We start from the raw sequence: 14,262 nt of genomic DNA, 5'->3' as shown, positions 1-14,262 counted from the left end.
GCTGGAGGTAATAGAACAGCAGCTACAGCAGGTGGAATTAACCAGGCAGGGTGGTCGTAGCAGCAGCAGCAGGATGAGGATCACTGTAGCAGGTACTCAGGAGCCTTGGGGTCAGTCTCTGGGAAACTCTCAGGAGAATGACGAGTGAGGTTTCGAGTTGATGCCTGTGTCGACTAGGGAGTATAAGACGGTGATGGCCCTTTAAGACCAATAGCAAACTCTGCTGGGACATGCTGGAGTGCTCTATATCCTCTTCCCTTGGGAGCTGGTAACAGCAAGGAAGGTAACCTGGCAGGTGGAGAGAGCCAGGGAGCTTTGGTAACAGCTGGTAGCAGCAGCAGCAGATTGTACAGAAAACCACAGGGACTCTGGACAGGAACCTGGAGCCTTGGAACGCCGACTTCTGGATGAACACAGGGATCAGACTAGTTGTTCAAGGCCCTGAGCTGTTCTCAAGTGAATCCTTATATCCCCTAGGTAGCTGGGGATTGGCTACTGGCCGCCGCCGCAGCAATTAGGTCACTACCAGGAAGTGGGATTACTTGAATATACCTGGATCATGTGACCAGTGCTGAAGTCAGGTGATTAATCAAGGAGGAATGCAGAGCAGCTGCATGGACACAGACAAGCCTGGAAGACATTGTAGACATAGCTGCAAACAACCAACAACAACAACCACCTCCACCACATAACACACAGAATGTAACCATACACATGACGCACTGGGAGGGTGTCCACTGCCCCCATGTAATCAGGGAAAGGGATTTTACTGGCAAGTGCAAAAACCAAGTTTTCTATTTCTGCCGCTGATGGAGACTGGGGACATCCCAAAGATTCCCTCACAGGAGGGAGTGTGTAGGAGCTGAACAAATAACCCTGCGCCCAAAACTGCCCTACAGGTTCGCAAAGGTGCTGATATGGTAGAGCTTAGTAACTTGTGCAGGGGCAACTAGGTGCCACCCTACTGAGACGCAGAGATCCCTGGAGACATGAACATGGAAGGCACCAGCTACCTCTGAGCAATGCGCACCTGTCAATGGCTGCACAAAGCACACAAATAGGACGATGTAGTACAAAGCGTCGACTGTCGTGTCATCACAAATAATCAGGGAGAATACAAAGTAACATGCTTGCGGTCCACGGACTCAAGTGGCTCAGACAAAACAGGCTGCAAGAAATCAAGGCTCGTATTGAGGTCCCACAGAGTCATGGGAGGCTGCAGACTGAGGACCACCTGCATCAATGATGTAATTATACAAGACAAGGCGATGGTAAATGACCGCTCAGAAACCGGCACCTTCCAAGATCTTAGATGCAAACTTGTGACCAGACGTTGCTGAGGAATAAAAGAAGTCGGGAAAGACACAAGGAGGAAACTCGTCTCTCACACCAGGATACGTGTCCTGTCCTTATATAGTGACAATGCTGAGCACAGACTGGCTTTCCAGCCTTCAGCAATATCGGGATAAGAGCCTACTGACGGGACCAAACTCAGAACTTATACTGGAGAACCCTGGTTCTGTGGTTACTAAAGCCCAGCTCCAGATAATAAGTGGTTGGCCAGAACCTGAGCCAAGAGCCAGATGGAGATGAAACGCATCACACCCGGAAAGCAGGGTTAAATGAAGGCCCATGGAATGGCGTTGAAGAAGAAAACATACCCATATGGACTAAAGATGCATAATCACACACCTAGGGACTGGACGGCCAGGATATGGCCTAGCAGGGAAAAGACACTCTCTGTAAGGACGGGCTGACAATCCAGCCCCGGGATATAAGTGAACCCTGGGAAACAAGGCTTTAAAAATAACAGATGTGAGTCCGCCTCTGAAGAATCAGTAGCCAATGCCAAGGATATAGATAGGAGACCAATAGGAAGCGGGAGTGGGCGGGTACTTAGGGTACCAGATAGGTCTCCTGGCAAAAAGCCCCCACTACCTGGAGATTCAGGAGAATTCAACATTGTCCCCTGGAACAGGATCCTATCTATAGCGGAGGGATAAAGTAACCGGCCTTAAGTCTTAGTACATCTGTATTTAGGTTACACATCCCAGCTACAACGGGCAGAATTCCCCATGCAATCACATAGGTGGCTGGAGTGCCGGTACACACAGCTCTGCCCATATATGTCACACGGTGAGCACCTGCTGGGCACACGTATGATAGCCTTATACTGACCGCCTTTATGGCATTCCAACAGCACTTTGTGGAATTTGCTTGGAATTTAATTCACCGATAAAATGAGGAAACTGAAATGATTCCAGAGGACGCCATACACAGACAGTAGAACATGTGACTACTCTCTGTAATATGCGATTACTACTCACCTGTGCTGGGATCTGTAGGGATCTCCTCCTCCTTAACTGGCCGATCCCTCATCGCACACGTCTCTTCTTCTCCCTCCAGATCTTCTTCTTTAATATTAGTCGGATCTTCACCCTGAAAACCCCACAAATATAAACAAATGCGTCAAGTCTTGACAGAGAACCCTCTGAGGAAGCCTCAAACTGATGGTGAAATGCGTTCGGGAAACTCCCTACCACCCACAGAAGCTTGTACTTACTCAGTCTGCACTCTGATTATATTATATTATCCAACAATTTATCTATACTTTTATCTAATTACATCTTCTTTTACTTTGTATTCATTATTTCTGTCCCATTACCTACTTATGAACACACACATGCACAATAATCCCCAGCAATCTCTCTATCCCACAGGTCTCCACCAGCTCAGTGTATAACACACAGTCTACAGATCATGCAGTTATAAGAAACTTTGGTATATTGGCAAGATCCTAAATCCCACCTACCTGTACCTGATCCTCCTGTGGGGTCATGTGAGTCTCCTCTGTACAGTGCCTGGAATACAGAGGACGGGGACATCTCTCTGGGGTATCTCTGTTACTGGGCCCATCTGTAGGAGACACACAGTGACTGAGGACATTGTATATATGTGATTATCCTGGGAATACAGAGGACAGGGACATCTCTCTGGGGTATCTCTGTTACTGGGCCCATCTGTAGGAGACACACAGTGACTGAGGACATTGTATATATGTGATTATCCTGGGAATACAGAGGACGGGGACATCTCTCTGGGGTATCTCTGTTACTGGGCCCATCTGTAGGAGACACACAGTGACTGAGGACATTGTATATATGTGATTATCCTGGGAATACAGAGGACGGGGACATCTCTCTGGGGTATCTCTGTTACTGGGCCCATCTGTAGGAGACACGCAGTGACTGAGGACATGGTATATATGTGATTATCCTGGGAATACAGAGGACGGGGACATCACTCTGGGGTATCTCTGTTACTGGGCCCATCTGTAGGAGACACGCAGTGACTGAGGACATTGTATAAGGAGAGTTATGGTAGACCTACCTTTGTTAACTCCCTTTCCTTGAAGTCCATGGGAACCACAGGGGACATCGGGGTTGTAGGCGGATCCAGGGGGTCCGAGGCACCAATCAGCGAAGCTCTTAAAAGGTTTTACCCAGCATGCCCGGGCCCTCTCCCCTACAACCCCGCCTCCAGGCTACTGCCGCCAGTTTTTGGTAACAAGCCGAGAGCAGGAAGCGGAGAAGAGAAGAGGACAGAGAACACACATGCCCAGAGACTCATACATACATAGCATGAATATGGAATGGTCGGAACGGGTCACAGTATCAGAACATCCCGTAAAGGTGAACCTCAGTGGCAAATTAAAAAGGGTGGGCGCCCTGTGGTTCCCATGGACTTCAAGGAAAGGGAGTTAACAAAGGTAGGTCTACCATAACTCTCCTTTTCCTTGTCAGGGTCCATGGGTCCCACAGGGGACATCGGGGATGTCACAAGCCGTATTCTAGGGGAGGGAATTTGCCTGAGGTGTCAGCAGAACCCGACGACCGAAGGAGGCATCCTGGGAGGCGAACGTGTCAAAGGCGTTGAACTTAATAAAGGTCTGGACGGATGACCACGTTGCAGCCTTGCATAGCTGTTCGGCAGAAGCACCCCTGCTTGCTGCCCATGAAGGGCCAACCGCTCTAGTAGAGTGTGCCTTGACAGCAACCGGAATGGGCCTGTTAGACTGAAGATATGCCTGTTGTATAGCCATGCGGATCCAGCGGGCAATGGTTTGTTTACCCGCTGGCCAACCCTTTTAGTGAAAACCATATAACACAAAGAGGGAATCTGATTTCCTGACCGATTTAGTGCCGTCGATATAGATGGTCAGAGCTCTGACCACATCAAGCAACTTTTCTTCAGATGAGAGGTCATCTGAGATGAATGCAGGTACCACGATCTCCTGGTTCACATGGAATTTTGTCACAACCTTGGGCAGGTGGGAAGACTTCGTCCGTAACACTGCCCTGTCACTGTGGAACACCAGGAAGGGTGATTTACACGATAGTGCGGATAGGTCCGACACTCTGCGTGCAGAGGCAATGGCCAGGAGGAAGACAGTTTTGACTGTCAGCCATTTAAGCTCCACTGATGATAGTGGTTCAAACGGTGGTTTGGTTAAAGCTTGAAGCACTAAAGATAAGTCCCACGGATTCGTGGGAGGGACAAAGGGAGGCTGTATGTGTACCACTCCCTGTAAGAATGTGCGAATGTCAGGTAAGAATGCAATCTTTCTCTGAAACCATACTGAAAGGGCTGAGATCTGGACCTTCAGAGAAGCCAGTCTAAGTCCTAGGTCCAATCCATTTTGAAGGAAGGCCAATATCCTGGCTGTTTTGAAAATCTTGGGATCATATTTATTAGAATTGCACCAAGAAAAAAAGGAATGCCAAGTCCGGTAGTATATCTTTGAAGATGCTGGCTTGCGAGCCTGGATCATCGTCTTAGCCACCTTGTCTGAAAAACCCTTGCTCTTTAATAAGGCAATTTCAAGAGCCATGCCGTCAAAGACAGGCGCTGAGGGTCTGGATGAAGACATGGCCCTTGACTCAACAGATCTTGATGAAGAGGCAATGGCCAGGGGGGCTGGTGTGACAGTTGTTGTAGGTCCACGTACCAGTGTCTGCGTGGCTAGTCTGGCGCGATGAGAAGGAGGGTTCCTCCTTCTTGCCTGAACTTTCTGATCACCCTGGGGATCATGTTTATCGGCGGGAACGCGTATGGGAGGTGAAACTTCCAAGGTACGGACAGGGCATCCGCGAAGTAGGCCTGAGGGTCCCTGGTCCTTGCTCCGAAGCATGGGACCTTGAAGTTGTGTCTGGACGCCATGAGGTCTACGTCTGGCGTGCCCCAGACTTGCGTCAGACTGACAAACACCTCCGGGTGTAGGGACCACTCCCCCGGGTGGATATCCTGTCGGCTCAGGAAGTCCGCCTCCCAGTTCAGGACTCCTGGGATGAAGACTGCCGACAGGGCTAGGAGATGTTCCTCCGACCAGGTGAGGATCCTGGAGACCTCCCGGAGAGCGGCGACACTTCGTGTTCCTCCCTGGCGGTTTATGTATGCCACCGCCGTGGCGTTGTCCGACCTGATCTGAACAGGTTTTCCCTGTAACAGATCCTGGGACTGAAGTAGGGCATTGTAGGCTGCTCGAATCTCTAAAACATTGATGGATAAGCGAGATTCTGGTTCGGTCCACACGCCTTGCAAGGACCGGGATCCTACTACTGCCCCCCAGCCTCGCAGGCTGGCGTCTGAGGTTAGTACTATCCATTCCCTGAACCAGAATAGTCTCCCCTGGTTTAGGTGGTCCATCTGTTCCCACCATAGGAGTGAGTCTTTGACCTCCTGTGTTAGAGAGAGAAACGTCGACTTGACGTGTTGTGGTAAGCCATCCCATTTTGCCAGGACAAGACCCTGGAGTGGACGGGAGTGGAACTGGGCCCACTCGACCATGTCGAATGTGGACACCATCCGTCCCAATATTTTCATGGCCCAGTGAACCGAGACTCTTGGTCTCTGAGCAAAGGTTTGGATTCTCTATATTAAGTCCCTGGCCTTGTCGTTTGGGAGAAACAGTCTCAGGGCTCTGGTGTCCAGTAGAGCTCCCAGATGCAACATTCTCTGGGAGGGGATCATGGAAGATTTCTCCCAGTTGAGGAGCCACCCGTGAGCCTGTAACATGGAGATCGTTGTCTGCAAGTGAGATGTTAGGACCTCTGGTGACTTGGCTACAATCAACAGGTCGTCCAAGTAGGGAAAGACCCTGATTCCCTGCTTGTGTAGAAGCTCTGCCATTATAGCCATCACTTTTGTAAAAATCCTTGGCGCTGTTGCTAGTCCGAATGGGAGGGCCTGAAACTGGTAGTGGCTCTTACGTATAGCAAAACGCAGATACTTCTGGTGGGCCGGAAGGATGGGGATGTGGAGGTATGCGTCTCTGATATCTAGAGAGACCATGAAATCCCCCTCCTCTAGGGCCAGGATGATGGTCCTCAAGGTCTCCATCCTGAACTTTGTGACTTTTACCACCTTGTTCAGAGCTTTGAGGTTTAGAATGGGACGGAACGTACCATTTGGTTTTGGCACCAGAAACAAAGTTGAGTAGAAGCCGAGGCCTCTCTGGTGCCCCGGCACGGGAACAATGACCCGCGACCGAAGTAAAGTCTGTAGGATGATCCTCATATGTTCTGCTTTGCATGGGTCTTTTGGGAGACCTGTGCAAAAGAACCTTCTTGGGGGAGGCTTTGAGAAGGATATGGCGTACCCCTGCGACACTACCTCCCTTACCCAGGCATCCTTTGTGGTGGATAGCCACTGGTGAGCGAAGTACAGGAGTCTGCCTCCCACTTGGGGGTCCGCCTGTGGGAGGCTGGCCCCGTCATGCGGAAGGCTTGTCGGCCTTGGGAGGAGCCTGTCTGGCAGCCCAAGGTTGCTTGGGTTTGGGTTTGCCAGTCTTATGAGCGGGCGAGGGTCTGGTGTAGGACTGGCCTCTGGCCTTGCCTTGAGGGCGAAAGGGCCGAAAGGACTGGGTCCTAGGCCTTTGAGGAAGAGCCGTAGGGAGGCAGGCTGTCTTAGCTGACGCCAAGGAGGCCACAATTTTATTTAATTCCTCCCCAAACAGGTTTTCCCCTTTAAAGGGTAAGAGTTCCAGAGTCCTTTTGGATTCTAGGTCCGCCTTCCATGACCGAAGCCAGATATTCCGGCGTGCCAGCACTGAACTAGCGGAGGCTCTGGCAGCTAGAGTGCCGACGTCCGACATAGCATCCATAATATATGTTGCTGCATGTTTAATGTGTTGCATACACAGCCTTGCATCCTCAGATGCGACTGGGGCTAACTCATCTTCTATCACTTGTAACCAAGGTGAAATGGCCTTTGCCGCCCAAGTAGCTGCAATGGTAGGCCTCTGAACTGCCCCTGCATAAGAAAATGCTGCCTTGAGAGCATTTTCCAGACGCCTGTCTGTCTGGTCCTTCAGGGCTGACCCTGAGGCTACCGGGAGCACTGACGGTTTAACCAACCTGGACACGTGCGCGTCCACTGTGGGAGGGATTTCCCATGGAGTACAATCCTCTGGCGGGAGCGGGTATCTAGCCAACATCTTTTTAGATATATTGGCTCTCTTCCCCAAAGCCTCCCATTGATCTCTCCTGATTTCTGATAAATGATCAGAATGAGGGAACTGGGCTTTAACTACCTTCTGCTTTTTAAAGACGTCCCTGGTCTTAGCAGTGGGTTCAGGTTCATCTGCATCTGACAGAAGAACCTCTCTGATAGCATAAATAAGGCCTGCTATGTCAGGGGTCTCAGCCTGAGAAGCGAGAGGATCAGTAGGCATAGGGTCATCCTGATCGTCATCAGGTATGATGTCATCCGCATTATCAAGGTCTGCATTATCGGGGTCATCCCCGCCATCGTCTGTGTCATCAGAGCCATCCCTGGTTACCGGTAGCAACGGATTTATCAAGGATCTACTGGGTTGTGCAGCATGTGGCAGTAGCTTCTGCATAGCTGCCGTAGTCTGCTGCAAGGTCTGCACCGTGGTCGACAGAGCATCCACCCATGGTGGGGGGGGGCTGTACTACAGGAGGTGCTACAGCATTAGGGAGACGATCCACCAGGGTGCCCAACAGCTGTTGAAAGGCTGCCCAAGGTGGTTGGGGGGCCCCCGAGGGCTGGGATTGGGCCGGAGGTGTAAAGCAATTGACACATAGCCCATCCTGGATGACATCCATTTCAGACAGACCTGCAGCGCAGCTCTTGCAAGACAAGAGCAAGGGAGATTCTGTCTGGCTGCGCCCCCGTTTGGACATAATGAGACCAATAGGGGGGGGGAGACAGTGCACAGTAGGTAACTCAGAAGAAGAGGACCTAGAGTGATCCACTGACAGTATGTGACCTCTGAGGTAAAAACCTCACTTAGAAATAAAGTGGACAGTTTAAGAAAAAAAAACTGACAGAGGAAAAAAAGTACTAGCACAAAGTCACATACACACTATATTAAGCAATATAGATGAGCTAACACACCCTATATCAACCACAGTACTCTATGGAGCAAAGGGGGAATGAGGGTGGCTGTGAAAAGTACTACTTAGCCTGTAGCCGGTTTCACAGGGGAGAAGAAGTGCCCAACCTCTGGAGACCTGCGTGCAGCTGTAATGGCGCTGGTCCAAGAGAGGGGGGGCGGGCACAAACAGGTTCAGCTAATGGACGGCAGATCTCGTGGAGATTGGCGCCAAAGCTGGGGGAGGGACTGCAGGCCAAGCGCCACCTCCCCTTGCTGGACTTCCCCCACCGGAGCATAAGAGCCAATGATAAAATGGGTCCCCCTAGGCCCAGCCTGCCGCTCTGTCCCCGGTGGTCTAGTGGGGGTCCCTAGCCGCAGCGAGTGCCCACGCCAGCTACCGCGGGCGTCTCCCAGCGCGCCGCGGTAAGACAGTGGTTTGTGCTTCCATAGGAAGCCTTACCTGCTCCTGGTCCGGCCACGCTGTCAGGAGGGAGACGTCCGGCGGTGCTAGGCGCTGACGTCGCCTCCGCCGTCTGCCTCAAGATGTTCTGAGGAGGTCGGCGCCGGGAGGAGTGATGGAGACGCTCACTCCGCTGTCAATCACTGACAGCGGGGAACGTCTTCTGCCGCAAAGCGGCTTCTGCAACCGGAGCGGCAGATTTAAAAGTAAAAATAAAAAGCTTCTTCTGGAATCACCTCAAAGAGGTGATTCCTGCTGATTACAGGTGCGTCTGCTTCCTGCAGGCACCAACTAAAAACTGGCGGCAGTAGCCTGGAGGCGGGGTTGTAGGGGAGAGGGCCCGGGCATGCTGGGTAAAACCTTTAAGAGCTTCGCTGATTGGTGCCTCGGACCCCCTGGATCCGCCTACAACCCCGATGTCCCCTGTGGGACCCATGGACCCTGACAAGGAAATATGTGATTATCCTGGGAACACAGAGGACGGGGACATCTCTCTGGGGTATCTCTGTTACTGGCCCCATCTGTAGGAGACACGCAGTGACTGAGGACATGGTATATATGTGATTATCCTGGGTATACAGAGGACGGGGACATCTCTCTGGGGTATTCCTGTTACTGGCCCCATCTGTAGGAGACACACAGTGACTGAGGACATTGTATATATGTGATTATCCTGGGAATACAGAGGACGGGGACATCTCTCTGGGGTATTCCTGTTACTGGGCCCATCTGTAGGAGACACGCAGTGACTGAGGACATGGTATATATGTGATTATCCTGGGAATACAGAGGACGGGGACATCTCTCTGGGGTATTCCTGTTACTGGGCCCATCTGTAGGAGACACACAGTGACTGAGTACATGGTATATATGTGATTATCCTGGGAATACAGAGGACGGGGACATCTCTCTGGGGGATCTCTGTTACTGGCCCCATCTGTATGAGACACACAGTGACTGAGGACATGGTATATATGTGATTATCCTGGGAAAACAGAGGACGGGGACATCTCTCTGGGTATCTCTGTTACTGGGCCCATCTGTAGGAGACACGCAGTGACTGAGGACATGGTATATATGTGATTATCCTGGGAATACAGAGGACGGGGACATCTCTCTGGGTATCTCTGTTACTGGGCCCATCTGTAGGAGACACACAGTGACTGAGGACATGGTATATATGTGATTATCCTGGGAATACAGAGGACGGGGACATCTCTCTGGGTATCTCTGTTACTGGACCCATCTGTAGGAGACACACAGTAACTGAGGACATGGTATATATGTGATTATCCTGGGAACACAGAGGACGGGGACATCTCTCTGGGGTATCTCTGTTACTGGGCCCATCTGTAGGAGACACACAGTGACTGAGGACATGGTATATATGTGATTATCCTGGGAAAACAGAGGACGGGGACATCTCTCTGGGGTATCTCTGTTACTGGGCCCATCTGTAGGAGACACAGTGACTGAGGACATGGTATATATGTGATTATCCTGGGAAAACAGAGGACGGGGACATCTCTCTGGGTATCTCTGTTACTGGGCCCATCTGTAGGAGACACGCAGTGACTGAGGACATGGTATATATGTGATTATCCTGGGAATACAGAGGACGGGGACATCTCTCTGGGTATCTCTGTTACTGGACCCATCTGTAGGAGACACACAGTAACTGAGGACATGGTATATATGTGATTATCCTGGGAACACAGAGGACGGGGACATCTCTCTGGGGTATCTCTGTTACTGGGCCCATCTGTAGGAGACACACAGTGACTGAGGACATGGTATATATGTGATTATCCTGGGAACACAGAGGACAGGGACATCTCTCTGCGGTATCTCTGTTACTGGGCCCATCTGTAGGAGACACACAGTGACTGAGGACATGGTATACATGTGATAATCCTGGGAATACAGAGGACGGGGACATCTCTCTGGGGTATCTCTGTTACTGGGCCCATCTGTAGGAGACACGCAGTGACTGAGGACATTGTATACATGTGATTATCCTGGGAATACAGAGGACGGGGACATCTCTCTGGGGTATCTCTGTTACTGGGCCCATCTGTAGGAGACACACAGTGACTGAGGACATGGTGTATATGTGATTATCCTGGGAATACAGAGGACGGGGACATCTCTCTGGGGTATCTCTGTTACTGGGCCCATCTGTAGGAGACACGCAGTGACTGAGGACATGGTATATATGTGATTATCCTGGGAATACAGAGGACGGGGACATCTCTCTGGGGTATCTCTGTTACTAGGCCCATCTGTAGAAGACACGCAGTGACTGAGGACATGGTATATATGTGATTATCCTGGGAATACAGAGGACGGGGATATCTCTCTGGGGTATCTCTGGTACTGGGCCCATCTGTAGGAGACACGCAGTGACTGAGGACATGGTATATATGGGATTATCCTGGGAATACAGAGGACAGAGACATCTCTCTGGGGTAATCTCTGTTACTGGCCCCATCTGTAGGAGACACACAGTGACTGAGGACATGGTATATATGTGATTATCCTGGGAATACAGAGGACGGGGACACCTCTCTGAGGTATCTCTGTTACTGGCCCATCTGTAGGAGACACACAGTGACTGAGGACAAGGTATATATGTGATTATCCTGGGAACACAGAGGATGGGGACATCTCTCTGGGGTATCTGTGTTACTGGGCCCATCTGTAGGAGACACGCAGTGACTGAGGACATGGTATATATGTGATTATCCTGGGAACACAGAGGACGGGGACAACTCTCTGGGGTGTCTCTGTTACTGGCCCCATCTGTATGAGACACACAGTGACTGAGGACATGGTATATATGTGATTATCCTGGGAATACAGAGGACGGGGACATCTCTCTGGGGTATCTCTGTTACTGGGCCCATCTGTAGGAGACACGCAGTGACTGAGGACATGGTATATGGGATTATCCTGGGAATACAGAGGACGGGGACATCTCTCTGGGGTATCTCTGTTACTGGGCCCATCTATAGGAGACACGCAGAGACTGAGGACATTGTATATATGTGATTATCCTGGGAATACAGAGGACGGGGACATCTCTCTGGGGTATCTCTGTTACTGGGCCCATCTGTAGGAGACACACAGTGACTGAGGACATGGTATATATGTGATTATCCTGGGAATACAGAGGACGGGGACATCTCTCTGGGGTATCTCTGTTACTGGGCCCATCTGTAGGAGACACACAGTGACTGAGGACATGGTATATATGTGATTATCCTGGGAATACAGAGGACGGGGACATATCTCTGGGGTATCTCTGTTACTGGGCCCATCTGTAGGAGACACAGAGTGACTGAGGACATTGTATATATGTGATTGTCCTGGGAATACAGAGGACGGGGACATCTCTCTGGGGTATCTCTGTTACTGGGCCCATCTGTAGATGACACACAGTGACTGAGGACATGGTATATATGTGATTATCCTGGGAATACAGAGGACGGGGACATCTCTCTGGGGTATTCCTGTTACTGGGCCCATCTGTAGGAGACACGCAGTGACTGAGGACATGGTATATATGTGATTACCCTGGGAATACAGAGGACGGGGACATCTCTCTGGGGTATCTCTGTTACTGGGCCCATCTGTAGGAGACACACAGTGACTGAGGACATGGTATATATGTGATTATCCTGGGAATACACAGGACAGGGACATCTCTCTGGGGTATCTCTGTTACTGGCCCCATCTGTAGGAGACACGCAGTGACTGAGGACATGGTGTATATGTGATTACCCTGGGAATACAGAGGACGGGGACATCTATCTGCGGTATTCCTGTTACTGGGCCCATCTGTAGGAGACACACAGTGACTGAGGACATGGTATATATGTGATTATCCTGGGAATACAGAGGATGGGGACATCTCTCTGGGGTATCTCTGTTACTGGGCCCATCTGTAGGAGACACGCAGTGACTGAGGACATGGTATATATGTGATTATCCTGGGAATACAGAGGACGGGGACATCTCTCTGGGGTATCGCTGTTACTGGGACCATCTGTAGGAGACACACAGTGACTGAGGACATGGTATATATGTGATTATCCTGGGAATACAGAGGACGGGGACATCTCTCTGGGGTATCTCTGTTACTGGGCCCATCTGTAGGAGACACGCAGTGACTGAGGACATTGTATATATGTGATTATCCTGGGAATACAGAGGACGGGGACATCTCTCTGGGGTATCTCTGTTACTGGGCCCATCTGTAGGAGACACGCAGTGACTGAGGACATGGTATATATGTGATTATCCTGGGAATACAGAGGACGGGGACATCTCTCTGGGGTATCACTGTTACTGGGCCCATCTGTAGGAGACACGCAGTGACTGAGGACATGGTATATATGTGACTATCATGTAATGTGTGTATGTAGGTGGCTGTCAGTACCGCTTCCCACTAAAGTCTCCTCTCACCCATTGATGTTAGGGGCCGGTAATTCTCCATCATCCGGTCCTTGTGTAACTCCCAGGTGCTCTGGAAATTCTTATGATTCAGCGGGTGCGCACCGTGACAGAGAGACAAGTGCAGGCGTATGTCCCCTGTGTGTGCAGGCGTATGTCCCCTGTGTGTGCAGACAAAAGAAAACACCGTTAAGATCCAACTCAATTTACTGACATAGATGTTTTGTTGTCCAAGCAGAGTCCTTCCACCGCCAGGGCCAATCTCTGTTCTTCTGCCGGGGCCCATACACACAGAACGATGATATATCGCTGGTACACACTGGCTGATGGTCTGTCAATATATATCGTCCATTTAATCAAGACGGTCAATCTACCGGCCAGTGTGTATGCACCTTAACTATAAGGGGGCCAGATGTACTAAGCTTGAAAAAAGTGATAAAATGGAGAGTGATAAAGTGCCAATCAGCTCCTGTCATGTTGCAGCCAGTTTAAAAATGGCAGTAAGGAGCTGATTGGTTGGTGGTTTATCACTTTTCAAGGCTTAATAACATCTCCCCTTGGTCTGCTCTCCCTGCTCCTGGCTGTTTCTTTTATAGGTCTCCAGGTCTAGGGACCTCCTCTGCCCCTTAGCTCCTTGCAAATGATTGGCTCCTAGGGCCCCAGCAACAACCAGCCCCCTGTCCTCTCTGCCCTGCGACCCAAATATCCAATCCCGACAAGGCTTCTTCCCACCTAAAGCAGTTGCCGGGCAGAGGTGACCCAGGTGTCTCTAGCCTGGCACACAGGGTCACCTAGAGTTCAGGCCTAACCTAACACAGGGCTGCAGGGGGGGGGGGGGGGCAGGATTAGGCACTAGTGGGGGGACCTAGGGTTAGGCTGCAGGGAGGGGGGGCAGAATTAGGCACTAGTGGGGGGACCTAGGGTTAGGGTGCAGGGAGGGGGGGCA

The 14,262-nt window shown here is 50.8% G+C and overlaps 1 protein-coding gene across 5 annotated transcripts in view; it reads right to left on the bottom strand.

Moving 5' to 3' along the window:
• LOC146010054 (uncharacterized) overlaps window positions 1-14,262 on the bottom strand; it is a 36,516-nt gene that overhangs the window by 9,699 nt on the left and 12,555 nt on the right. For 3 of the 5 annotated variants that reach the window (XM_083150904.1, XM_083150903.1, XM_083150905.1), the window contains exons 2-4: window positions 13,329-13,477; window positions 2,813-2,916; window positions 2,328-2,439 (exon numbers count right to left, since the gene is read on the bottom strand). In XM_083150904.1, the coding sequence (XP_083007030.1) occupies window positions 2,328-2,439; window positions 2,813-2,916; window positions 13,329-13,362 (250 nt within the window). In that variant the 5' untranslated portion in view covers window positions 13,363-13,477. The remainder of the gene's footprint in view (window positions 1-2,327; window positions 2,440-2,812; window positions 2,917-13,328; window positions 13,478-14,262) is intronic. The other 2 variants (XM_083150906.1, XM_083150907.1) reach the window with 2 other exon arrangements.

This window comes from Crinia signifera, chromosome 6, assembly GCF_055691185.1.
Source record: "Crinia signifera chromosome 6, ASM5569118v1, whole genome shotgun sequence".
In the NCBI taxonomy this organism is placed as follows: domain Eukaryota; kingdom Metazoa; phylum Chordata; class Amphibia; order Anura; family Myobatrachidae; genus Crinia; species Crinia signifera.
Note: the sequence above shows the minus strand (reverse complement) of the source record. Positions and strands in the feature narration are given on the sequence as shown.